The sequence below is a fragment of the Eleutherodactylus coqui genome, chromosome 9 (genome assembly GCF_035609145.1).
Source record: "Eleutherodactylus coqui strain aEleCoq1 chromosome 9, aEleCoq1.hap1, whole genome shotgun sequence".
Classification (NCBI taxonomy): Eukaryota; Metazoa; Chordata; class Amphibia; order Anura; family Eleutherodactylidae; genus Eleutherodactylus; species Eleutherodactylus coqui.
In genome coordinates, this window is record NC_089845.1 from 83,607,140 (window position 1) to 83,634,389 (window position 27,250).

General features: G+C 45.8%; 1 protein-coding gene across 1 annotated transcript; it reads left to right on the forward strand.

Moving 5' to 3' along the window:
• Positions 1–3,020: 3,020 nt before the first annotated feature.
• USP14 (ubiquitin specific peptidase 14) lies at positions 3,021–25,940 on the forward strand. The gene is made up of 16 exons (XM_066579639.1): positions 3,021–3,195; positions 9,486–9,631; positions 10,475–10,507; positions 11,730–11,834; positions 12,460–12,563; positions 13,411–13,469; positions 13,764–13,894; positions 14,418–14,498; positions 15,944–16,020; positions 17,629–17,743; positions 19,838–19,903; positions 22,315–22,407; positions 22,616–22,741; positions 23,638–23,692; positions 24,334–24,441; positions 25,238–25,940. Exons 1-16 carry the CDS (start codon positions 3,180–3,182, stop codon positions 25,384–25,386), a joined length of 1,464 nt encoding a protein of 487 aa, XP_066435736.1. The 5' UTR covers positions 3,021–3,179; the 3' UTR covers positions 25,387–25,940.
• The last annotated feature ends 1,310 nt before the right edge of the window (positions 25,941–27,250 follow it).

The window sequence follows — 27,250 nt, forward strand, 5'->3', positions numbered from 1 at the left end:
GGCTTTTAAAAAATCTTTACAAAAACACCAGAAAAAGCACCATACCTACAGCATACTGCAATTTTGAGAAAATTCCATGAACCACAAAAGAGCTCTTGGGGCGTGTTCACACAGGCGAATTTGCCAAGGATTTTCAATGCGGATCCTCCACACGGAAGATCTGCAGCATTTATAGTAGAGGCAAAGTGCGTGCGAATTTCAATATCTTTTATGTAAATTTTTTGCATTTGTGTGTGCAAACCTTGAGCACACAATGCGCAGTGAATGGAACCCACTGATTTCAATGGGTTTGCTCACATTTCCTTTTTCGCGTACTTTTTCACACACGTGGAAAAAAACGTGACATGCTCTATTTGCGCACCAAAGGTCCCCATAGAAGTCTGGGGGGGGGGGGGGGGGGGGGCGCAAATGGGCACGGAATACGCAACAAGATGGGCAATGTGCTGGGCAATTCTGTAGGACAAAAAGGCACGTTACAGGATCGGCAAGTGTTTCCCATTGTTTTCAATGGGAAACTTTGCATCACACTGCGAGATTCTCGGCCACGAGGGCAATTTATCAATCCATTGACAGGTTTTCTGTTGGAAAACTGTTGTAAATTTCGGCACATGCTGTGTTTGTCATTTTTTCATTTTTATACCGCTCATCATTTTTGGAAACGGTGGTCAGGGCCTAGAGAAAGTTGGGTGGCCTCTGCAGCTCCACTGATGTACAATACTTTTGCAAATGCAGCACAGATTTGCCAAAGATGCGCACCTCTTAACAAATTTGGCACATCTTAACTCCACTGCCCTCCACATTCAGGCCTCTTTCACACGGACGACAGCGATATCGCCGCGAGAAAATTGCAGCAGTATTACAGTTGTGTTCCTGCCATTTCTGTGCGATATCCTTGCGTTTTATTGTGATGTTGTCACGCTCTTTTGTCGGAAATTTTTTTTGGGTGTCTGAAAATATTAACCCTACCCTGAAAATAAGCCCTAGCTGCACATAAAAAACCAATACATTACCAAACAGGCGCTGTCCGCTCTGCCGCACTTGTTTGCAGTCTTCAGCCGCCACTTCCTGGTTAGGGGGTTCATAAATCCCGCCTCCAGCAAGCACTGGCTCTGATTGGTTCTCGAGCGCTGCGGCTCCGCCAATTAATGCAGCGCTCGATGAACCAATCACAGCCATCGCATTGAATGTTCATTGAGTGCTACATTGATTGACTGTGTGATTTTGTTGCCCGTGTGAAAGCCCTAAAGGAGTTTCCAGAGAAATATTACACCCGACCCATCCTCAGGATGGGCCAGCAATAGTTGATCGGTGGGGCCGCTGCTCAGGACACCAGTCAGGTTAACTTCACACAGGCTAGCGCAATTTGGGGCCCTGAATCACGGCCCATATCGTACACGCTAACATTAGAATTTATGTCAATACAGCCTCTCACTTTGGGGAACAAGGGATCCTCCGCCACCATGGAGGATCACGGAGTTTCTCCCATTCGATGGGAGACCTTGCATCGCGTGCACCCAGCATGTGGTGCGAAAGTGACGCCGACCCCATTGACAACAATTGGCGCTGCATTGCGAGAGCACACAGATAGAAAATGGCGCAATTTGATTCCCACGCTGCAATGCAGGAAAACATCACTCATCTGTGTGCCCCCATTCAAAAGAATGGGGTTCATATTTGTGCATCTCGCAACATACACATCTCATGTGATCTTCTTGCCCGTGTGAAGGCAGCCTCAATCAGATGATTCAGCACCGCTACACGCAGGGGTATGGAATGGAAGCTGCTGCTCTGACCCGTGTAGTGGCCGCTGCTTGTAACTGCAGGCGCAGCGCCCATTCAGATCAATGATAGTGGCACCTGCAGTTATCAGCGCCGGCCGCTACACGCAGCACCGACAGCTGGGCGGAGCAGCGGACCCCAGCCCCTCATCCAACGATGACCTCCGCTGAGGACTGGTTATATTTCTCTGGAAGACTCCTTTAAGGCCTGCGTCACACCAGCCGATGTGCATCTGCGCGGCATTTTTGCTGAATGGGCGCATATGTTTTTGCATGTGCAACAGCATTCTTTACTATACTTTTTTTCACGCCATTGAAAGTACTCCTGCTTTCCCGCTTCAATGGACGCTGTCCGTGCGGGAACCATACTGAAATGGCGCATGCTGCATTTTGTTTTCCGGACCAAAAGATCTGCAAATCAAGTCAAATCCGCATTCAGCTGCGGACGCCCGCGTCTCCCTACGGGCAGTTTGAACTGCAGATCTTCTGCGCAGGTGCCGCCCGCAGATTCCACAAATCACATTGGCCCGTGGACGCCGGGTCTTACGCTTCATGAGGATATATTTGCGTGCACAATGTGGCGAGAATAGAACGCATTGATTTCAATGGATTTGTTCACATGCGCATATTTTTACCATGCATTTTGGTCGCACACGAAAAAAACAATGGACTATGCTGTATTTTTCTGTGTATTCGCGCACACGCGGTCCCCTAGAAGTCAACAACACACAGAAGTTTTCATTAAAATGTTTATTTAAATACATATCCTGTTCAAAAGAAAGTTCTGGCAAAAAGATCCGGAGATGACAGAAAACAGCGGAATCCAAGGAACTAATAGTAGAAGAGCGCCGATATAACGGATCGCACTCCGCTGCTCGGAGAGGGAGTTTCCCTTCTGGCTAGACTTCTCGCGGCAGCTGCAGTCCTCCACCACCAGCGGGCGCTGTGAGCAGAGTCTCCTCTAGTTCAGCAACGTACAGCCTTCCCTCCAACTACTAAATAGATTGTGGTTGGCGGCTGACATGGCGCCCCCAGCAGAACGAGCAGCGCAATGACCCAGGAGCCCCCAGTAGAGGTGTAGCCCTCCAACTTCCTCTCCTCCCGAGCTGTGACCGTCCATGTGACTGATACGGAAGCAAAACTGCAACTTCTTCCGGGTTATTGAAGGGCAGCGCTCGCCGCCATTGGTCGAGCTGTCACACTCGCGCCCTGTGATTGGTTGCACGGTGGGCTGACTGCTGTGTGATTGGACACGTTACCGGGTTGTACCTCGGGATTGGCTCCGCGCTCGGTGCAGCGTGTGATTTCGCAGCGTCACTGCTTTGCGGGCCCCTGTTTGAATGAGAGTAGGAGAAAGCGGCAGGAAGGAGAGCGGACTGCGCGCCCGGAGAACCCACCGCCATGCCCGTCTATACAGGTACAGCCCACGTGTAAGCCAGGGGGCGCCCAAGAGCCTACACCGCACCCCGTGTGACAGCAGGTCGGGCACACACTGGGCTGTTGTGCTGTGTAACCAGCAGGGGGTCACATACTTCTGGGTCTTAGAGCTTCTCCGGTACAGGGCTGGAAGGGTTAAGGTGGTGTCACACCTGCGCTGGGGATTCTGGCCGGGAAACCCCACCGCCGCACTGTTCTGTCTCAGAATGGAACTGCGGCGAGCGGATGCCATTGGCTATGATGGGGTCCGCCCGCTTACTGCCCGGCTTTTGCAGCACTTCTTCGTCCGGTATTTTCAGCCGAATCGTAAGGCAGAACCCGCGGGTAACCGCCTGTCTACACGGGAGGGCCGAGTCATAGGGCAGAACCCGTGGGTAACCACCTGTCAACACGGGAGGGCCAAGTCATAGGGCAGAACCCGTGGGTAACCGCCTGTCTACACGGGAGGGCCGAGTCGTAAGGCAGAACCCGCCAGTAACCACCTGTCTACATGGGAGGGCCGAGTCGTAAGGCAGAACCCGCGGGTAACCGCCTGTCTACACGGGAGGGCCAAGTTGTAAGGCAGAACCCGCCGGTAACCACCTGTCTACACGGGAGGGCCGAGTCATAGGGCAGAACCCGTGGGTAACCGCCTGTCTACACGGGGGGGCCGAGTCGTAAGGCAGAACCTGCCGGTAACCACCTGTCTACACGGGAGGGCCGAGTCGTAAGGCAGAACCCGCGGGTAACCGCCTGTCTACACGGGAGGGCCGAGTCGTAAGGCAGAACCCGCGGGTAACCGCCTGTCTACACGGGATGGCCGAGTCGTAAGGCAGAACCCGCGGGTGACCGCCTGTCTACACGGGAGGGCCAAGTCGTAAGGCAGAACCCGCGGGTGACCGCCTGTCTACACGGGAGGGCCAAGTCGTAAGGCAGAACCCGCCGGTAACCACCTGTCTACACGGGAGGGCCGAGTCGTAAGGCAGAACCCGCCGGTAACCACCTGTCTACACGGGAGGGCCGAGTCGTAAGGCAGAACCCGCCGGTAACCACCTGTCTACACGGGAGGGCCGAGTCGTAAGGCAGAACCTGCCGGTAACCACCTGTCTACACGGGAGGGCCGAGTCGTAAGGCAGAACCCGCGGGTGACCGCCTGTCTACACGGGAGGGCCGAGTCGTAAGGCAGAACCCGCGGGTGACCGCCTGTCTACACGGGAGGGCCGAGTCGTAAGGCAGAACCCGCGGGTGACCGCCTGTCTACACGGGAGGGCCGAGTCGTAAGGCAGAACCCGCGGGCGACCGCCTGTCTACACGGGAGGGCCGAGTCGTAAGGCGGAACCCGCGGGCGACCGCCTGTCTACACGGGAGGGCCGAGTTGTAAGGCGGAACCCGCGGGCGACCGCCTGTCTACACGGGAGGGCCGAGTCGTAAGGCGGAACCCGCGGGTGACCACCTGTCTACATGGGAGAGCCGAGTCGTAGGGCGGAGCCCGCGGCTGACCACCTGTCTACACGGGAGGGCCGAGTCGTAGGGCGGAAACCATTAGTGTGAAGTCTGTAGAAATGGAATGAAGCGGAATGTCTTCTGTCGTTCAGTTTTTTTGTATGCTGGATCACACGTGCAGAGGGCTGCTGGAGTCACCTTCTCCGTGAATATGGCTCAAATAATCAACTTAGAAAAACCCCACACAGACATCAGCCTTGGCCAGATGTGAACCTACAACTTAGCACTGCAAGGCAACAGTGATAATGACTGAGCCACCATGCTTGGGAATAAAGAGGAGAATAAACACTGTGAGAACATAAAACCTCCGTGCGGATGTTGTCCTTAGTCATGAACCAGAAACCCCAGTGTTATAAGGCAGCAGAGCTAGTCACTGAGCCGTCAAGCTTTTTCCTTCTCTGGAGGATAAAGAGAAGATCTTCTCCTTATCTATCTTCTCCTCCTTCTATGAAGGAAGTGGAAAGAAAAAGCATGGTGTCGTAGTCATTACCACTGGTTGCCTTGCTGCGCTGGAGGTCCTAGACTCATATGTTACCAAACACAACATCTACATGGACTCTGTATGTTTTCTATGTGCTTCTTGTTCTCCTCCTCCAGAAAAGCAGCATGGTGGCTCAGTCATTATCACTGTTGCCTTGCAGTGCTGGAATTGTAGGTTCACATCTGGCCAAGGCTGATGTCTACATTGGCTTTTATGTTCTCTTTGTGTTTGTTCTTCTTACTCTTCTATTTCTCTGTCGATAGAAGCACCAGTGTGGTGGCTCAGTTGTTAGCACTGCTCCCTTGCAGTTCTGAGTTGTAGGTTCAAATCTGACCAAGGGGGATGTCTATAAGGAGTTTTTCTAAGTTGATGTTGCCCTTGATGAGATTTGCACCTCGGACCCCAGCATTGCAAGGCATCAGTACGAACCCCTGAGCCACATTTATTGAGGAGCCGCCACCTCCAGCAGCCGCCCACATTTTTTATCCAGTGTAAAAACCAGTCTCTGTCATTTTACTGGTCAGTAGGCTTGTCTTGGGGTGCGCACATACTTGTGCCCACGACTTCCATTGTTCAGTTCTGTCCTCGGAGCCGCCTTACAGGATTTCCATCATAAATGTAAAACAAAAAAAGGCGCACGTACAACACTGTTTATTCTCCCCCCCCCCCCCCCCCCCCCCCCCCAGTAAAATGACACCATGACAGAAATCTGAAGGAATGCATTATAGCCAGTAAGCTTCATCAGGCGTCATTGGAGTCTGTCTATAATGGATCCAGAACCCATTATTGTAATTTTTATGTTCCTATGAGCAGAACCTAAAATTAGGATAGGTCAGCTGGGGTCTGCCACTCAGGATCCCTGGCCAATCAGTTGGTCAGGCAGCCGCTGTCAGTGCCCACTGACTTTAATAAGAGCTGTGCCTCAGTCACTACACTGGGATCGGAGCTATAGTTTCCATTCCGCACCCTTGTGTGTTGCCGTGCTGACATCAAGCATCTGACCTGCTGGGGTCCTGAGTGGCGGACTCCAGCTGATCAATTGATGACCTGTGCTGAAAATGGGTCATAAATAGTATTTCCCTAAAAAACAAACAAAAAACCCCTTTAAATGGGTTGTGCCACCATAACAATTTTCCCCCCATCTATAGGATCAGTAATAAGCATTTGTGCGCAGCCACTCCATTCTTTTCAGTGGGACTGCCAGAGATGGCTGAGTACAACATTTGTCTGTCCCCAACAGTCTCATAGAGATGGATGAAGTGGTGTTGTACACACATGACTGCCACTCCATTCATACAAGGGAATCTGGGACCCCCCTATTCTTGTGGACCATGGAGGTACCAACTATCAGGCACTTATCCCCTATTCTTGTGGACCGTGGAGGTACCAGCTATCAAGAACTTCTCCCCTATTCTTGTGGACCATGGAGGTACCAGCTATCAGACACTTGCCCCCTATTCTTGTGGACCGTGGAGGTACCAGCTATCAGACACTTGCCCCCTATTCTTGTGGACCGTGGAGGTACCAGCTATCAGACACTTGCCCCCTATTCTTGTGGACCGTGGAGGTACCAGCTATCAGACACTTGCCCCCTATTCTTGTGGACCGTGGAGGTACCAGCTATCAGACACTTGCCCCCTATTCTTGTGGACCGTGGAGGTACCAGCTATCAGACACTTGCCCCCTATTCTTGTGGACCGTGGAGGTACCAGCTATCAGACACTTGCCCCCTATTCTTGTGGACCGTGGAGGTACCAGCTATCAGACACTTGCCCCCTATTCTTGTGGACCGTGGAGGTACCAGCTATCAGACACTTGCCCCCTATTCTTGTGGACCGTGGAGGTACCAGCTATCAGACACTTGCCCCCTATTCTTGTGGACCGTGGAGGTACCAGCTATCAGACACTTGCCCCCTATTCTTGTGGACCGTGGAGGTACCAGCTATCAGACACTTGCCCCCTATTCTTGTGGACCGTGGAGGTACCAGCTATCAGACACTTGCCCCCTATTCTTGTGGACCGTGGAGGTACCAGCTATCAGACACTTGCCCCCTATTCTTGTGGACCGTGGAGGTACCAGCTATCAGACACTTGCCCCCTATTCTTGTGGACCGTGGAGGTACCAGCTATCAGACACTTGCCCCCTATTCTTGTGGACCGTGGAGGTACCAGCTATCAGACACTTGCCCCCTATTCTTGTGGACCGTGGAGGTACCAGCTATCAGACACTTGCCCCCTATTCTTGTGGACCGTGGAGGTACCAGCTATCAGACACTTGCCCCCTATTCTTGTGGACCGTGGAGGTACCAGCTATCAGACACTTGCCCCCTATTCTTGTGGACCGTGGAGGTACCAGCTATCAGACACTTGCCCCCTATTCTTGTGGACCGTGGAGGTACCAGCTATCAGACACTTGCCCCCTATTCTTGTGGACCGTGGAGGTACCAGCTATCAGACACTTGCCCCCTATTCTTGTGGACCGTGGAGGTACCAGCTATCAGACACTTGCCCCCTATTCTTGTGGACCGTGGAGGTACCAGCTATCAGACACTTGCCCCCTATTCTTGTGGACCGTGGAGGTACCAGCTATCAGACACTTGCCCCCTATTCTTGTGGACCGTGGAGGTACCAGCTATCAGACACTTGCCCCCTATTCTTGTGGACCGTGGAGGTACCAGCTATCAGACACTTGCCCCCTATTCTTGTGGACCGTGGAGGTACCAGCTATCAGACACTTGCCCCCTATTCTTGTGGACCGTGGAGGTACCAGCTATCAGACACTTGCCCCCTATTCTTGTGGACCGTGGAGGTACCAGCTATCAGACACTTGCCCCCTATTCTTGTGGACCGTGGAGGTACCAGCTATCAGACACTTGCCCCCTATTCTTGTGGACCGTGGAGGTACCAGCTATCAGACACTTGCCCCCTATTCTTGTGGACCGTGGAGGTACCAGCTATCAGACACTTGCCCCCTATTCTTGTGGACCGTGGAGGTACCAGCTATCAGACACTTGCCCCCTATTCTTGTGGACCGTGGAGGTACCAGCTATCAGACACTTGCCCCCTATTCTTGTGGACCGTGGAGGTACCAGCTATCAGACACTTGCCCCCTATTCTTGTGGACCGTGGAGGTACCAGCTATCAGACACTTGCCCCCTATTCTTGTGGACCGTGGAGGTACCAGCTATCAGACACTTGCCCCCTATTCTTGTGGACCGTGGAGGTACCAGCTATCAGACACTTGCCCCCTATTCTTGTGGACCGTGGAGGTACCAGCTATCAGACACTTGCCCCCTATTCTTGTGGACCGTGGAGGTACCAGCTATCAGACACTTGCCCCCTATTCTTGTGGACCGTGGAGGTACCAGCTATCAGACACTTGCCCCCTATTCTTGTGGACCGTGGAGGTACCAGCTATCGGACACTTGCCCCCTATTCTTGTGGACCGTGGAGGTACCAGCTATCGGACACTTGCCCCCTATTCTTGTGGACCGTGGAGGTACCAGCTATCGGACACTTGCCCCCTATTCTTGTGGACCGTGGAGGTACCAGCTATCGGACACTTGCCCCCTATTCTTGTGGATGGGGTGCAGGGTGTCCTGATGGGACAACCCCTCTACAGCCGTATTTGGTCACAACCTTTCATGTGACCACTGGGACAGTCCCCCAATCACCCTGTGATCAGCCATCTGGGCTCCATATGAACTCTACCTCTATTTTATATATGTTTTTTGTATTTCTACGTAACAAAATAATATCTTCTGTTCGCAAAGAACTTTATATAAAACCCAAACGTTTATTTCCTCTAATAAATAACCTATTGGGATTCTGAAAAATGTGTGTGACCCATCCAGAAGCCTCCGGGATTATATAGCAGTATGTTCATGTACTTACCCATAAGGCAGTGCTGCTGGGGGAGGGGTAGTAATTCCTCTAACAATAGTCCATTGTTTCCTTCTGTGTACATATCTGTTGGGTAACCTGATCTACACTTGTACATTGCTGTGTTCTCCGCCGTACTACTTCCTGTCCTCTGAGGACATAACATGTACTGTACTTGAACCAACACTTTAATGGAGACTTGTCAAAACAAGTGCCAAGTAAAACTGGTGCTTTACCTTTGGGAACCAATCAGATCCCAGCTCTTATTATTCTGAGGTACTTTGGAAACTGGAAGCCGTAGCCCAATGGGTCACTATGGGCCGCTGCTCTACTCTTGCCTTAGTTTTACAGCCCTTCCTGCTCTTTATCTCTTGGTTGCCCAAATAGTTTTCACTCACGTATTATTTGTGCTTCTGTGCCACCAGTAAACGTGAAGTGGGGGAAGGAGAAGTTCGATAATGTGGAACTCAACACCGATGAGCCTCCGATGGTCTTCAAAGCCCAGCTGTTTGCCCTGACCGGTGTGCAGCCGGACAGACAGAAAGTCATGGTCAAAGGAGGGACATTAAAGGTAGGAGCCAAAGCATGGTACATTAGTGGCCTAGCACTGAGTGCTAATCTTATGGGGGCATCCAGTAGGAAAAGGTCTTTTACATTAATGCCTCATCAGTAAGATACCTGGTGCTGCTTGCATGAACGGGGTATGCTGGGGTAAGTCACCACCACATGAACAGAAGCACTGCTGTGTAACGATGGGACTGCCAGGTTCGGTCACCCACCAATCACATGTTGATGACCTATCCAATGTTCTCAGGCACAACTCTGCACACAAAAATTCTTACAGTGTACTGTCCAAGTTGCAGGAAACTACACATTGACATGCACTGGTCTTGTCCAAAAATCCAACAAGCATAGGGCATGCTGCGGTTTTAATTTAATCTTTTTTTAAGGTAAGCAATAGTTGCTTGGTGGGGGGTTAAATCTGAAATACTAAATCAGGCCACTGCAGTGGAAACGGAGCTGTCTGCTTCCTGCAGGAATTGGCTCAGTGCACAAGTACATCAGCCCGGTGAACAGCTGATCAGTGAGGGTCTTGGGTGACGCTCCCCCACCAGTTTACTATTGATCTATTCTGAGGGTAGGCCCCCAATAGTTTGCAGCTAGACACCCCTTTAACAAGCCATGCACCTGTGTGATCAGGGCAGGTTCTCAGCTGCTGAATGAAAGCTGGATTGATTCCATTTTTTGACAACAAGCAGTTATTGAAAATGTAACATCGAAACATGATGTCTATTAAAAAGTATCCGGAGCTTTCTGTATGCATGAGCTTTATACACAAGACCTGAGAACGCTTAAATGAACTTTAGTCAGGTGACTTAACATCGTTACCCATATTGTTTTCTCCTTGACACAGGACGATGATTGGGGGAACCTCAAGATAAAAAACGTAAGTAATTTAGTTTCCGCATTTAGAACATATACGTGAACCATTTTCTTGGCATTTTAGCCCGTTTTGCATGGGTTGAGTAGTTTTCTTGGCTGCTGAATTGTAAGAGTTACTGAAAGTACGGTATACTTGTCCTACTGTACAAAGCTGACATCTAGTCTCCAGACTAGATCTTCAATATTGCTTTATACCGGACATTACCTACCACTAGAGTTGAGCGAACATACTCTGCCGAGCTTGATGCTCGTTCGAGTATTAGCGTACTCGAGGGTGCTCGTTACTCAAACGAGCATCAAGTCGTGTTTGACCCCGTCCCATTTTTTTGGCTCCTCCCCGCTGTGAGAGCGAGAACACGAACGAGAACGAACAACCTAGAAAAAAAAAAAAGCTCGGCACCCGGTTTCCCACATACAAAAATGCTCGAGTCTCCCATTGTAGTCAATGGGGTTCGTTACTCGAATTTTACGAAAATCTCGACTCGAATAACACAGACCCGAGCATTTGGGTGCTCACTCATCTCTACCTACCACTCCTCTATTCTAAAGCACTTTCCCGTTCCCGGCTTCAAAATGAATTGGGTAAGCAGAGGCTAGAGGCGGGAACAGTCTGACAGTAAGGCCGGCTGCACACGAGTGCACGCATGTTAGTCGCGTGACTCGCATCAAGTATGCAATGACATAGCATATTTGTTGCGGGCCGCCGATTGCCATGCACTATCTTGAGTTGTATGCGTACGTAATACATGCCAAGATAGAACATACTGCAATCTTTATTGCGTGTAAACTTCGCGCACTATGTGCGATCGGCGGCATGGGAGCCTACAGCAGATTGCTACAGCGTATTCCACATGCAACTCGTACGTGCAGAATACGCTGTAACAATGCGGTCATGTGAAGGGGCCCTAGCGAGCATCTTCATGACTTCTGCTGGGGATTTGGCCGCTCAACACAATAGCTATATACTTGGCTGTTTTTTAGTTCTACTCTATTAGGGCAGTCAACAATAAAAATAACTAAATGAATTCATCGTGGGTACGTAATTGCCTAAACGTAGTCACCCAATTAGTGTTTGTGTATCACAGTTGTGAAAGGCTTGCTCCATCAGTGGTGTGCTTTGCAGACCTGTTGTAGATGGGGGAAGCATCCTTTATTTATTTATATATATATATATCTGTCATTTACAGCCATATGGATAACTTTTTCTTATGTTTCTTCTCTTCTAGGGAATGAGCCTGTTAATGATGGGCTCTGCTGAAGCCCTTCCTGAGGAGCCTGCAGTGAGGCCCGTATTTGTAGAAGACATGACAGAGGAACAGTTAGCCTCTGCAGTAAGTGGATTCGTATCTTTTCATAGCATATAATATATATAACACACTATATTCGACATCTGAGCAGTATTTTTATTTCCATATGTTAACACCTAATGGGACCTCCTTTGGCCCTAATGACATCAGATACTCTCTAATAACGCCTGTGGTCAGCCGGGCAGCAGATCTAGCATCCTTTATTTAAGGCCATGTCCACGTTTTTTATAAAGATGCATTTCTGCATGTTTGCGTTTAAGATATTTTCAAAATACTGCAAGAAACACTTTAATCTTCAGCGTTTGCTTTGGAGCACACACAGGTTCAATGTTTACTTGCCTGTTGCATTGGGGCACACAACTGAAACCATGCATATAGCTGCTGTCACTAAGCAAAAAAGTGTTAGCTCCTCGTATCAGCTATACCCCTCCTGCAAGCAGCATGCTCACCAGTTTGTACGCAGGTAGAAGGAGCAGCCAAGTAGGATGGCAACAGGCTAAAACAGTCAAGCTCCTATACCCATGGTCTTCAGCGGTGTCTCCCCAATGAACAAAGCGAGAAAGAGATTTTGCATTGAGTTCAAAAATGTAATTGTTATACAATTCCTGAATTTCCATACCTCTCACTGCACATGTTCTGTGTCTTGCAGATGGAGTTGCCTTGTGGGTTAACGAACCTCGGAAACACTTGTTACATGAATGCTACAGTTCAGTGTATCCGCTCAGTGCCAGAACTAAAAGAATCTCTTAAGCGGTATGATTGTCGATTTATGAAGAATACATGAGTTTGCATCCGCTGCCCTGCAGGCCTTCAGCTATAAACTGTAGCATTTGTTAAATGAATCCCAACCCCTTTTTGTGACTTCAATAGGCAGTTTTAGGCTGCAGATTAAAAAATGCAGAATGCTGCTGAGATCACAAAGCAAAGATTTCTTAGCCCAGATTAAAACTTTCTAGGATCCTTTTTATCATTGTAGATATTTCTGGGGGCAAATGCAGAGCGCCCTATAGCTTACCAAGACAATGCCCCCTATAATCCTGGGTAACTGACAAGTAATACCCCTTTTTAGATGAGCCGATTTTTGTTCGAAAGAGATGGAGACGTCCCTGCTTACTCATTCGCACTCGTTCAACCTTCGTAGACAGGCAGATCGTTCACATCTCGTTCCATGATTCATATTCCTATGTGAAGCTCTGAGCGGGGAGTGCTATAAACACAACGATAAGTGTCTGAGCCAACGATGATTATTAGTCCTGCTGATTCCGAACGACGAATGTTCGGTGTTCAGTCATTGGCTCGCGTTTAAACCGAACGACTATTGCTTATTTGTGCTCATTGGAACAATCATCGTTACGGCTAAGCGCAGCACAAGGCTGGTGAGAAGACTATGGGGTCACTAGAGAAGGGGACTGAATATGGGGAGTTTCTTTTAAAGCAATATACAGTAGAGATGAGTAGGTTGCTGTTCTAGTTTGACAACATATTAACACCTCTTAGAATTGAAAATATAATGTAACTAAGTGTCGTTATAACGTGACTTGTGTGGTTGTTTACTACCCCCACAGGGGGGGCTTATCATGTTTTTGTCACTTTATCTTAGCTATGCAGGTGCCCTGAGAGCTTCTGGTGAAATGGCCTCTGCGCAGTATATCACCGCAGGTTTGTGTCTCATTTCTCTTAATTTTTTGCTTTGTTTCTGCCTTATACTTGCGTACATGTTAATATTACACAAAGCTAGGGGTAGATGATAACTTTGATACAACTTATTTATTCCTGTGTCCTTGATTAGTCGTGCTTCACTTGTAATATTTAGTGCAGTCGGTTGTCCCAGTTGCATGAATTGTCGATGCTCACTGCCTTCCCAGGGCTAACTCTGTGTAACCCCCTTATTATTTAAACTTACATTTTTGATGTGCTGAGTCGTTATATAACATGTGCATCTATCCAATTTAGCCCTTCGCGATCTATTTGAATCAATGGACAAGACCTCTTCCAGTATCCCGCCAATCATCCTTCTCCAGTTCTTGCACATGGCCTTCCCACAGTTCGCAGAGAAAGGTGAACAAGGACAGTATCTGCAACAGGTAACGTTCACCAGGATGCCATTTAGAATGCTAAATGTAGCTAAGTAAACGCTTTCTGTTTGCGTCTCCCTTTTATATGTTCTTCTGTATGTCATAAAGAACATATCCCCCATTGCAGCATATGAACTTCAAAAAGAAGGATCCCCTTTTTGGGATCCACCTGTATGAGCCAGGTAGAGCGCTGCTCTGTACAAGTGGCTTGTGCTCGGACTGATTCAAGCCATCTGCTTATTACTCAGTTAAATGATGGCTTTGATGTATCACTACATTTCCTAGTGGACGTGTCTGGCTGTTTGTGGCTTCCCCCAGCAAAGTAAGCTCTTTGCCGAGGGTGGCAGAAGCTGGATCACAGCTGATCCTGCTGGTTTTTATATGAAAGTGGTCGTCTGTAATGAAAGAAGCCTTTTACTTTTATTTATGAATGTGCAATATGAGTCCAGAATATATTGGTGCAATAGAGAATGTTCCATCTGTCTTATTACACTGCTGTGCTACACCGAACAAATATACTGTGTATTTGCAGGATGCCAATGAATGCTGGTTACAAGTTATGAGGGTTCTGCAGCAGAAATTAGAACCCATAGAAGGAGAAACGGAAATGGAGGTAATTGCTTGATGCACAGTAGGTGCTTTCATTCCCTCACTTGCTGCATTAGTCAGTCAAGGCTGATTTACACACAACGATATTGCTCAAAATTCGTCCAAATGACGGCTTTTAAGCAATAGCTGTTCCGTGTAAATGTGTGCCCAATGCGCACTCTTCGTCCAACGCTGAGTTCAACTCAGCATAAAAGCTGTCGTCTCTGGGAAGAGGGACGGCATGCTGTGTTCTCCGTGGGCAGCGGTGATAACATTAGCAGCTAATTAACATCATTAGTAGCTATGCAAAATGATCGCTCAAAACTGTCACTCAAACTGTCTTTTAAGCGATCATCTTTGTGTCTACTTGGGGCTTAAGTCCTCTGGTCCTTTGTATTTAGTAGCTCTGCATATCTGCCGGACTGTATATTTTGGAAGAGTGTCCCCAAACTGATTTTTAATAACCTACTTATCTTGGGGTTTCATTGATTCCAAATGTTTCAATCATTTTTACACGTGTGATTTAGAAGACCCAGTTACAGTAGAAAATTGAAAAAGAAAAAAAATGACAGTTTGAAAGTTCCCTGGAATGACATTATGGGGGACATATATAAAAAAAAAAAAAATGTGTGTGTATAGATTAAAATGTAGTATTAGGCCTCCTGCACACGGGCGGCTCAGACCCAGAGTTCAACCTGGAGCCCGGCCGGTGACCCCAGCTTACCTGTCCGCCATCTTCTCTTCACTTTGCTGTGGATGTGTGGCCAGCGTTTCTCCCCCGCAAACAGAATATCTCAATCGATTTCCGCTCGTGGGCAGGAAATCGCGATTTGCCCATAGCATGCTATGGGCTGGATTTGCTACAGAATCTGGAGGCAGAATCCCGCTCCGGATTTCGCAATGCAAATCTGCCCGTGTGCAAGAGGCTTTAAATACAAATATGTTTACAATAAGAAAAAAAAGGTCCATCCAAAACTGTTGCCATTTCTGCCCTGTAATTTGAGACTATACAAAATGGGGATCCCGTTTCTATACTTTCTTTTAACGTTAATGCACTCATTTTAAAGCTAAAGAACTATACCCTTTTTTTTTGATGAAGGCTCTGCATTAGAGTTGAGCGAACATACTCTGCCGAGCTTGAGAACCTAGGAGAGAAAAAAAAAGGCTCGGCACCCGACGTCCCACATACAAAAATGCTCGAGTCTTCCATTGTAGTCAATGGGGTTCGTTACTCGAGTAGAGCTCTTGAATTTTACGAAAAGCTCGACTCGAATAACGCGGACCCGAGCATTTGGGTGCTCGCTCATCTCTACTCTGCATGTGTTTTGGCCATTTGTGTGCATCTTTAATAGAAACTGTGACCTCTGCACAGGAAAGGAAAATGCTCCAGGTAGTGTTACTAGGGCTCTAAAGTTTTTGTTTTCCTTCAGTCTTTATAAAGAGTTGCATTTCTTTCTGTTGTTCCTTCAGACAGACTCCGGAGCTGCTGCTGCACCAAAGAAGAAGAGTTTTATTGACCAATTTTTTGGAATTGAGTTCGAGTTGACGTATCCTTTTAATAGCAAAAGTGGAATGAGGATCTGAAACGTACCGTGCGAATATGGGGGTCATGGGAAACCACTTTATGAACTTCACAGCCCATGTCTAGATGTTCTTTTTATTAGAAATAGTGGTCCAATAAATCCTGTTGCCAGTCTCGTATCGATGCTTTTTAAGGTCTTCATCTACATTTTTAGGAGTTGTCCAACGACGCACGAAAAACTTTTTAACGCAATTAATTATTGGAATAAATAATTTTAGTTGCCAAAACATGCTATTCTCAGTCATGGACCCCTGATATTACAGAAGACCTGTTCTTCATATGGGTTGCACGCTGCAAAACTACAAATGCATACTTTTTTTTTTTTTTTTTAAGCCATTACACTACACATGCACATCAAGTGACTACAAAGAGTGGGCACTCAGACTCTTGTGGTCTCCTCTTCACTGGCAAACATCCCAGCACCCCTACATTCCAGCAGACAAGTGTCCCCAGCTGTACTGAAAGAGGCATTATCACTTTGTAATATGTCTTTTATGCTAGCATTACTAATTAGGGGTTAATGCCCATGGCTGGATTTCTGCCACGGTTTACTTGGTGGAAATCTGCGGTGTTGCCCCGCAGCTATTAGGTTCTATTGAACCTAATAGCTTAATGCTCACGCTGCGGAATTCCACCGTGGAATTCCGCAGCATGAAATTACCCTCGGCATGTCCTATTTGCCGCGGGAATACGTGCGGACGGCTTCCATTGCAGTCAACTAGCACAGCGGAAAATAGCGTGAAAACGCTTTCCTGCCCACTGCTGGCGTGTCATGTGACGTACTGTGCATGCACGCCGGCGTGTCATGCTGGACTTCGGGCAGCGGATACGGAGCTAAGTTTGGGGTCTTTGGGGGGGCGCCATAACTGACTCCGCTGCGGTATTCCACTTGTGGAGCCCGTCACGGCCTTGTGCATTAGGCCTAATGGGGAAGTCGAGTTAATAAACCCATGGACTTGTGTTATGTCATTACACTATCAGGTCACGATTTGACCCCAGTAATTTTTCACAGTGACGCATCCTGTGTTGATACGCTGACCCTCACTGGTGTAGCATTTATTTTGGTTTGCTGTACCTGTATACTCCATTGTAAACTAGCTATACCAGTAGGGAGATTTTGTTTTGTCCACTACCTTAGGGTTGCCCCCTATCTGTTCCAGAAATGCATAACTATGTTCTGAGGCAGAAGCCCTGCGGCTTACAGATAATAGTATGTTAACAAGTTAAAGCAATCCTTGGGTTTTTAAAACAAAGTTTGTCCTGGGACAGAATAGGGAGGGTGGAGGTATATTGCCTGCATTTGTTTCTTGAATCTGCTGGTTCCAGGCCTCATTTTCATCTTTACACACTGTGCACTGCTCTTTGATTGGCCAATGTTGATCACATGAGGAGACCTAGACCAATGCAAAAAGATTCAGAATTAATGTATTCTGATCAGTAATGTGAGACTAAATCCTTCTGTTAAGGTGACGGTAGATATTGGTTCTGAGATAAAACCTCACCGGTAACCCCTTTAACACAAGTCCCGTTCATCGTGCCTGCTAGCCCTGTTTTTTCTTAATAATACACAAAGCATGAAATGTTCTGAATCTGAAGAGGAAGATGTAACCAAAAGCAAAGAAAATCACCTCCAGCTCAGCTGCTTCATAAACCAAGAAGTGAAATATCTCTTCACGGGCCTCAAACTGGTGAGCGGAGCTCCTTGTGTTATACATCAGTGACAGCGTGAAAACTGTTATTTAGTCTCTAATGAAATGTTGCCCTGTGCCATATATTGTTGATGAGAAGAATTTATATATTTGGGAACGGCATACAAAGCACTTCTCTAGTAGACTTTTTATGATCTTATTCACCCTTTGAGCAGACGCTCAACAAAATTTGTATTATTGAATTCTCTCAAATGCTACATGATTTTAAGACTGTTAAAGCGTTACTAATCAAGGCTGAAGTGCAGTCCTTCTGCAATCCACTGCTTGTCCTTGGGCATTCAGCTTCTCTAGCAACTAGGACATTAACAACTGTAAGGGGAGGGGCTGTCTTCACAGCTCCCCTGCAATGACATGGCTCTGAAGTCTGCAGTCAGTGTGTACACAGTCTCTGCCTCTCCTACCTAACCTGCTGTGCACACTTACCTGTATGTTGTAGGCTTTATAACTGTCTTCAGTTTGCAATGGGCAGAGTAGTATACATATTGTCGGATTGATGATGGCTGCTTTACTTGGGCTTGGATGTTTGCATGGTCACAACATGTATAGAGTTCTATATATGCTGTGACCATACAACACACAAGACCTAGTAAAACCACTAATAAAGATCACTCCAATAAGAATTATGCTGCTTTGTCCACAGCAAACTGGAGACACATGTAATGTCTACAACATAAGGATAAGTGCACACAGAAGGTCAGGTAAATATAAGATCAGGAGAGGCGGAGACCGTGTACACACTGACTGCAGATTGGAGAGCTGTGTGAGCCTGTGAAAACAGTTCCTCCCTCACAGCTAAGAAGACATCCTAGTTGTTGGAGAAGCTGGATGCATAACAACAAGCAGTGACTTGCAGAGGGGCTGCACTGCAAACTTGATGTACACTAGTTAAAAAAAAAAAAAAAAAAAAATGTAATCGAAGTATATTACAAGATTGGTGAGGTAGAGACATGCGCACAATAGCGGATTGTAAGTTTTCTGAAAAGTCTCTTTTAAGGTATTTTGTTTCTAAACAGCTGCTGGAAGCTTCCCTATGATCATTCCTATGTGAACTCTGTAGACCACTTATAACCAAGCAGTATACGCAGTCCGTGTACTGGGGCAGGGGGTTGTTCCAGAGTCAGGATTGGCCCGACAGAGGCAGATCATACATGTAGAAGGGCATTCATGTAGCCTTTGCCTGGAGGGTGGGATTGTTGGCACAGCCAGCTCTCCCTTACACAGCCTGTGCAGTCTGTATACCGAAGTGGTGTACAGATATTACCTTGGACGAGATAGTCCTATGTGGTCCAGTAGAGTTTTCAGCAGTAGTTTAGAGGTAAAGTACCTTAATAAAATACATTACACAGTTCATTTAAAATCACTAATCCAGATGAAAAATAGAAAAAAGTTCAGTTACTCGAAGTAGAAGTGTAACTGCTATGTAGTGATAGTTGTTGTGACTGATGAGATATACACCGTATGTTCTAAATGGTAGATAATCCAACGGTTATGTTCATCGCGGTCACAGAAAAAGGGAGAAGTCCATTTTCACACTACCATTAAAATCCTTACTAAATTAAAGCCTTTCTCTGCTCAAAACCTGAAAAATGTGGGGTTTATGTGTAGTTAATCCTGGAATCCATCCCAACTCCACCAGTTAACTCCTCGTATCCCGTCCTCCCGGACTTCTGTGAGCGTGTCGTAATGAGAGGAGCGGGTGAATATTCTGGCTTTGGGCTAGAGCTATATGGTGACCGATCACACCGCCAAGTATCACTGTCTGCATCACATGCCATGTAAGTGGATGTGGTCATGTATTCAACTCCCAGGTGAACAGGTACAAGAAATCCAGCAGGTTTGGGTTACTTATGACTGTTGGGTCATTGTTACAGCAATTTTAAAGTCCCATCGTAATAATTCACTTGCCTTACTTGTGATGCAGCAAGGCAACAGCAGTATTTAGCCATGTGATGTGCTTCACAGCTAACGTTACTATGTGCCTGAAGGAGCGAGTTACTCTGGAAAGCTTGTGGTTCTGTGTGCCGAATGAGGCTCTATTGTAGGGATTGAGGAATCTTGTTTAATGTTTTCCAGCACCTCCAAGGAGAAATCACCAAACACTCACCGTCATTACAAAGGAATGCTATATATAACAAAACTGTAAGTATCCAGGATCCTTGCATTTACGTGAAGGAAGATGAGACACGTTAGATTGTATTTGCTGCTGTTCTACTATTGCAGTTAAAGGGATTGTTTCACTCCTAGCTGGTTTGCTGCAGGAAGCAGACAGCACCGTACAGTGGCCAGGGTTGGTACTACAGGCTGAGTATTATAAAAGTGAATAGGACTCAGCCTGCACTACCAAACAGGGTGACTGCACAATGTACGGAGCTGTCTACTTCCTACAAATGGCTAGAAGTGGGACAGCCCCTTTAATCTTCAGTAGAACCTTATTTTCAGTTTTATAGCATAAGTACCATCATTGTGACATAGATGTCTAATGTTTGACTGCATATTTCGGAGTCTAGTTCACTTTCTGTTATAGATTAGGGTGTCTCAGACCTGCAGAACTAGATGTGACCGCAATCAGGGGAACATGATGTTAGGCTGTTCTCCCCATGCTTGTTTTCTTTTTGTTTCTTTTGGGTGCTCTGGGTTACTTCCCCACATTGGCCCTCGTTTATGGCTTCCTATGAAATGACCCTATAGGCAGAGGAATGTACTGCATCCAATGCATAAAATGGACATTAAGCAGTGCAAGTCTTCCCGAGGAACGCCATTCACCATTGCCCTAAATTCCTAAAGAAGCATCTGGTGCATCTAGTATCCTGATTTCTGCGACTGCCGCTGTAAAGAAGCTGCTCCTTGTGGGTCAGAGGTCCTGGCAGTGTTGTGTAAGCTGCAGGTACCATGCTATGTGCTCACTGGACAGTAGTGTCTGTAGGTACCTTTACATGGAGCAGCTATCATACAAATAGTCGCTCCGACAAGTCTTGGAAGTGTGAGAATAGTCGTTTGCTTTTACACAGAGATGATTGTTAGTTGTTTCCCGACATATCGTTCATAGAGGGGATCTCCATGCAACTTTATTATCAATTCAGCTGGCAAGTTGATGTATCTTTATGACTCGCATTGTAGAGATACCTTATTGCTCATAGGAATTGTACAGTTAAAAAAAAAAAAGCAAAATCCCTTTTCTCCTCTTATGCTTCTAAGTATGGGTGTATCTCATGGTCTGGTGTGTCCTATTGGTCCAAAAATCTGTTAGTTTTTGCATGACCCTATGCGTGCTTTCTGTATCGTCTTTTTGAATTGCTGAAATGAACTTTCGTTAAGTTTGTGTTTGAAACCAGGAACTTGGATTATGCGGTCGGCTTGGGGACTGAGACTAATATCACTGAATTCTCTATATGGCAGTGATATTTTAGTGGTAATTTAAAAAAAAAAACTAAATTATAGCGCAATATTAGACCATTTTATAAGGGTTTTTATAAGAATAAATACATTTCTCAAACCCTATTGAGATTAGGGAATACTGACTTACTAATGGAAGCTCTGTTCCCCCTCACCTATTGGCCAGAATGGAGAACCGCTACAAAAAGCTTCTCTTGCTTTGGGAAGCCTGACATGTCTGTACACTACACAGGCAGCCTATCCGTTTTAATGGGCTCAGTGTAATGCTTTATTTTTCCTGTGGTGGCACTGCTGGGTAATTGAATACTTGCCGCCAGGTTCTTCCCCAGATTACAGCTGATCTCTGGGGGTACCAGCAGTAGGGCATCTGGTAATTCGCTTATTTATTGGGGTCCTTGCAAACAGAAATGTTCCAAAGCAGATAACACCATTAATTGTCCACTACTAACAAGGCTGCAGAAATTTACATTTTTGGCTGGTTTCAGACCATAAAGGGGCATTATAGCTTTTTATTTATTTATTTTTTTTAATTATGGCCTCAAGAACAATTGTTAAAGGGATTTTCCGGTTAAAAATACTATTAATGACCTGTTATCAATAGTTGATCGGTCGAGTTTGGTGCTCGTATCCTGAGGATAGGTCATCAAATAGGATAGGTCATCAAATTGAGAGGGTCATGAAGGAGGAATATAATCCTTATCTACTGAGATGCAATTGGGTCCGCTGTGATCCACTTGGAGATCTTAGTCTGGGTGACGACTGTATATCTTAAATATTGGAGGGTCAATGTCAGTCTATAGTCCTTCTGTATAAATCACCTAATGGCGTGAACAAATACTGTGTGTATATCACACCTGATCACCACCTATGAAGACGCCTAAATCAGGGTGATATCCTATTCTATTACGTACATCGGGGACACTGATTGTCCCTCATATCACTTAAGGCTGGTAATCCAGCACAGCCTTCTAGTCCTTGTCTTGTCGTTGTTAGTTTGTCTGTCAGCCCAGGATTTTAATATTACTAATAAGGTTTTTTATTTGAGTCTCTGTCTGTGAAGGGCTAGGTTAACTATTATATAGACTTCTTCCTACCACAGTGAATTCTGACCTTTAAGTATTAGACATAAACCCCTTTCTGTCTTCTCTTCCCCACAGTCCAGGATAAGTCGCCCACCTGCGTATCTGACGATCCAAATGGTGCGGTTCTTTTATAAAGAGAAGGAGTCTGTGAATGCCAAAGTTCTTAAGGTGTGTGTCTCCGTTTATAGAATTTTCAAAAGATTCAAGCCGTGTGTTTCAAATTGAAGCTTGTTTATATGGAGCTAGACACCCATTGCTGGCTATGATGGTCTCCCCTCTGGTGTCTTCTCACAGTATTTACGTTGACTACAATGTCAAATGTCTCGTCTCTTTACAACCTATTTAACACTGATCTAAACTTTTCTTTTCGATATAGGATGTCAAATTTCCCCTCATGTTGGATATCTTTGAGTTATGCACACCGGAGCTGCAGGAAAAGATGGTCCCTTATAGATCTAAGTTTAAGGATCTGGATGATAAAGTTTCAGGTCAGCCACCTAAAGTAAGTACTAGTGAGAACTGCTCATAAATCAATGGCCAGATGTTTCCAGTAAGGGAAGAATAGCTTAAAGGGCCAGTCTGGCAAAAACACCTCTTTCCACCGCTCACCTGATTGCTTATCTCTTGAGGTCTCCACTGTATATTGCAGCCACTTCCATGCAGTGCACCTTCCTGTTTGATGCTTATCAGGCACCATCTTGACTTTGCTTTCACTTCTACTGTTCTGTGCCCTTAATCCCATGATATATCAGCACAGCATTAGCTAGAGGCTGCAGTAGTTATTCCTGCTGGGTGGACAGTTTAATTTATCCTAATTTTCTATACTCTCCTAAATAAGCTACAGACCATAAGTACACAGTCAGGGGGATGAGCTGTGATCTCCTCTATTATAACTGTGTGACAGGAGCTGTGTGATCATCATCAGTAACTGTGATAGGGAGTGTCTGTGTCTCCCTCTAAGCAGTCTCTGTGATACAATCCATGTAATGGCATTGCACAGACTGAGACATTGATTAAAAACTGAACACATAACCACAAGTAAATCTGAGTTGGTCATAAAGGAGATCACATGACCATATGAGGGGAAAGAAGCTATGACTTTCAGATAGAAAGGAATAAGTAACCAAGGTAATTCTAGTTACTTTCATATACTGGATGGCCTAGCTACATAATGAATGAGAACGTGCCCATACTACAGATAACGTTGTCTAGAAGGATAGATCAACTAGCGCTGACTAACATTCTTCATGTCGGATAACACTAGCACATGGAGGCTCTTTTTAGATGAGCAGATAATCTGGTAGACCCCTACAGGTTTGCCACCAGTCATGTATTATGTGTAGACTTGTGTGCATCCCTTAATGCTCTTTATTGTCTCTTTCCTTGATGTAATGATAGGTAAGCCAGGCTGCACAGAAAGAAGTCAAGTATGAACCTTTCTCATTTCCAGATGGTAAGTACATAGTACTAGAACACTGTGACACGACAATGAATATCACTTCAGTTGCATAAATATAATATATTTTATAATGCTATTTGCAACTGACCTAAAACACAAGAGCCAGGCATGATCAATCATACATGTGCATCAGTCCGTGCGCCCGCGCCCTCTGTGCCTGCACTTTTACTACTGGACGGTCTGATGCCTGTCGCAGCTCCTCCACAGCTCTTCAGTGGCATCTTGGTTTGATCGCTGGGCTCTGTTCTTCTCTGCTTAGCAGTAAAAGCACCATCACAGAAAGCCCAGGCGCACACAGCGATGCCCACTAGATGCTGTGCCAGGGCAAGAACCCAATAAGGGCGTAGGCACACTAGATGCCAGCAGATAGTGCTGCAATGGAACGTCCCCTGAGATTTGTAACAGAATGGAAGCAGAATTTGCTAATACATATTACTAGTTTGCTTGATGGCTCATTTACTGTTGGTTTGGGGGAAAATAAAAGTTTAATTCCTCTTCAAACAAAAAATCTCAACATTTTTATAATTGGTTGTAGAACTTTTGAGCTGCATGTGCATTTAAGAAGTTGTTTTTGTTTTTTTTTTTTGTTTTTTGTCTCGCACACAATCCATTTTTGACTTAATTTTTTTTTCTAGATGTCGGGTCTAACAATTGTGGTTACTATGAGCTGCAGGCAGTTCTTACTCATCAGGGAAGATCAAGTTCTTCAGGACACTACGTTTCATGGGTCAGGAGGAAACTTGGTAAATGATTCTCAGTTTGTTCATCTTTAATGTAAAGTTGACTGACTATTGACTTGCTTTTCATTTTCATTGCTTGCTGTTTTATTCCTAATAGATTTTTAAGGGCCAGAGCTCCATTTTCCAAGTACAAAGCTGCTTTGCCTTCCTTTACACAGTCCCCACTAGGGGGAGAACCCTGAAGCGGGTGGCTGCAAAAAAACCCAGAATTTTTACATGCATGATTTGTTGCAGATTCGGCCACAGATTTGTATTTCAATCTGAAATCTGCAGCCGAATCTACAAGAAAAGTCTGCACTATTTTAGCATCATGTGACTAGTTTTGTAAACCTGTCTTATACTGGACCACACTGATGTCTGATTGCCATTAGGGAGTCGGAAAGGATTTTTTTCCCCAAAAGGGCTAATTGGCTCCTGCCTCTTGGGATTTTTTGCCTTCCTCTGGATCAACAACATAGGAGGATAAAAAGGCTGAACTAGATGGACATTGTCTTCATTCAGCCTTACATACTATGTAACTATGTGACACTGAAACTCTATCAGAAACATTCAATATGTGAACCTAGTCATTTGCAACTTGGATGTAACCTGATGTCACAGTTATACAAGTTGTGTGGTTCGTTGCTCTATGGGTATGGCTATTCATCTTGCCCTATAGCTATTAGTCCCCCCCATGTATAGAATATGCATAAAGCAGGACACAAGTTAGGGATGACTTCATATGCAGACAGTGCATGTAGGAACTGTAAGGCCATTGCGTGCTCGGCTCATACTCTCTCATGCCTTTCTCCCTTTGTAGATGAGTGGATTAAATTTGATGACGACAAAGTGAGCACTGTGTCTCCTGAAGATATACTGAGGTTGTCAGGAGGAGGAGACTGGCATATAGCATACGTCCTCCTATATGGACCCAGGCGAGTCGAAGCTACTGAAGAAGCCGAACAATAATGACATTTGTCGTTTTAGTCATTTTTTTTTCCTTAGGTGTGAAATAAATGTTCTACAATTTAGAATCACCAGACCCAGGTTTTTTTTTTCTTTTTTTAATTTTAGAGGAAGGTGTGAATTGTATTAGTTCAATTCACTTTGGCGCACAAACTGATAATCCACATCATTTCTATTCAGAGAGCTGTAAAAAGCTAAAGAAACCTTTTTTCCTGTGTCTCCAAATAATCTTAGAATTGGAATGATTAAATGACAATGTCCACCCGCTGCTCGGTGGCGCTCCAACTATTTTTTTACGCGGTAATGAAATGCCGATATTTATTGCACACCTACATCATCCATTGTTACTATTGCATGGTTTATACCACAGTACTTGCCGTTGCCTTATCTGACAGTTCTGCCAGGAAGGAGGAAGGATACGTGTTGCCTCATCGTAACAGTGCTGCTTCCCATAACGTAAGACAAGGCCACAATCATGTGTCCAACTTCATCTGACTATCTGGTCCAGGCCAATGTTGGCAATTTGGTGACTTCAGAATAAAATTGTGATCAATTTCTGTCTCTTGATTTTGTTTATTTTCCCCCACTTCAAAGAAAATGTTTTCATTTTGGCGACATTTAACAAACTTTCTATGAGAAACTAGTTGGTGATTGGGTAGTTCTGATCCATGGTGACAAAGCAGGATTAAACTTTCTGACTTTTCACAATAAGCTGTTGTGTATATGAGGAATAGCGCACTTTTTGGCCTTTGTATTTCTTGCATCCTGTATTTTCTATAGGCTCCACCTCTAACTGTAAGTCTTCCAGGAGTGTGTCTCCTCTTTAGTGTAGCTGGGGCATTGCAGCATGGTTTCTTGCTCATATCCCTGTACTTGTATGTCTCTATGCCACCATTACTCCATGACAAGGATGTGGGCCCTCAATTTATTGGCTTAGGATCTGTTGGTCTCTACAGTCTGGGGTCCAGTTTCTACTCCCGCTGTAGACCCTGGTATACGGTTGGCTTGGGTATGTTCTTATGTTGCCCCTCCAGTCACTGATATTTCTCTTGGCCCTTTTTGTTTTTCTTGATTTCTGAATTCTTCCAGTGTGTTTTGGCACCTTTGCGGTAGCAAGGCTTTGTAATGATAGGAACCTGAACTGCTTTCTTCATAGGTGGGTATCCTCTTAAGGGTAAGTTGTAGAGGCAGTCGGCCTAGCTTACCCTACCGATGCTGCTTGAGGCACTCTGATGGATTTGGAGCAGCGGCATCATTTCCGCAGATTTGCTGCAGCTTTCACTCCTATTGACAGGGCTAAATCGGCTGTGGATCCACACCAGAATCTGTAGTAATGGGGCAAATTTTCCACTAGGTGTGACCATAGCCTTAGGATAGAATCCCACCATGACCAGTCTAGGAGTGTGTGGGGCCCAGACTTTACTGCCATACAAGAGGATTGTGGTGCTGAGGCAGTCAAAGATTTGTAGCCAGATAAGCACTGGTGCTTTGAAAGAATACAGCTTTAGTCCAAAGGTTTTCAATGTCCTGTCTTTTAAAGTCTTGATGGCTGATTTTATAGGCCCAGGTAGGTACCTGTCAGGTGCAGTAAGGGGAGTTTCCTTCTCTCTCATGACTGCCTGTAATAAATTGGTGATATCTTACAAATACTTAATCATTTCTGTTTCTGTTACCCAAGTTCTCCGCCTCAATCCAGAATAAGAATGACAAGCACTCACACGCTAGAAATAAACTGATAATGCTCCATCGTCTCCAGTGAAGCAGCCTCTTTCTCTCCCACTTACATGCGTTCAGATGAACGCTGCTTGAAACCATGGCATTTTACCATCAGTTCAAGCAGAGTTTTTGAATGCATGGTATAGCATTG

Coding starts and splice junctions, on each gene's coding strand:
- USP14 (XM_066579639.1), top strand. Junction 17,744..19,837: donor TCTTCACGGGCCTCAAACTG/GTGAGCGGAGCT, acceptor AATGTTTTCCAG/CACCTCCAAGGAGAAATCAC. Junction 22,408..22,615: donor TGAATGCCAAAGTTCTTAAG/GTGTGTGTCTCC, acceptor TTTTCGATATAG/GATGTCAAATTTCCCCTCAT.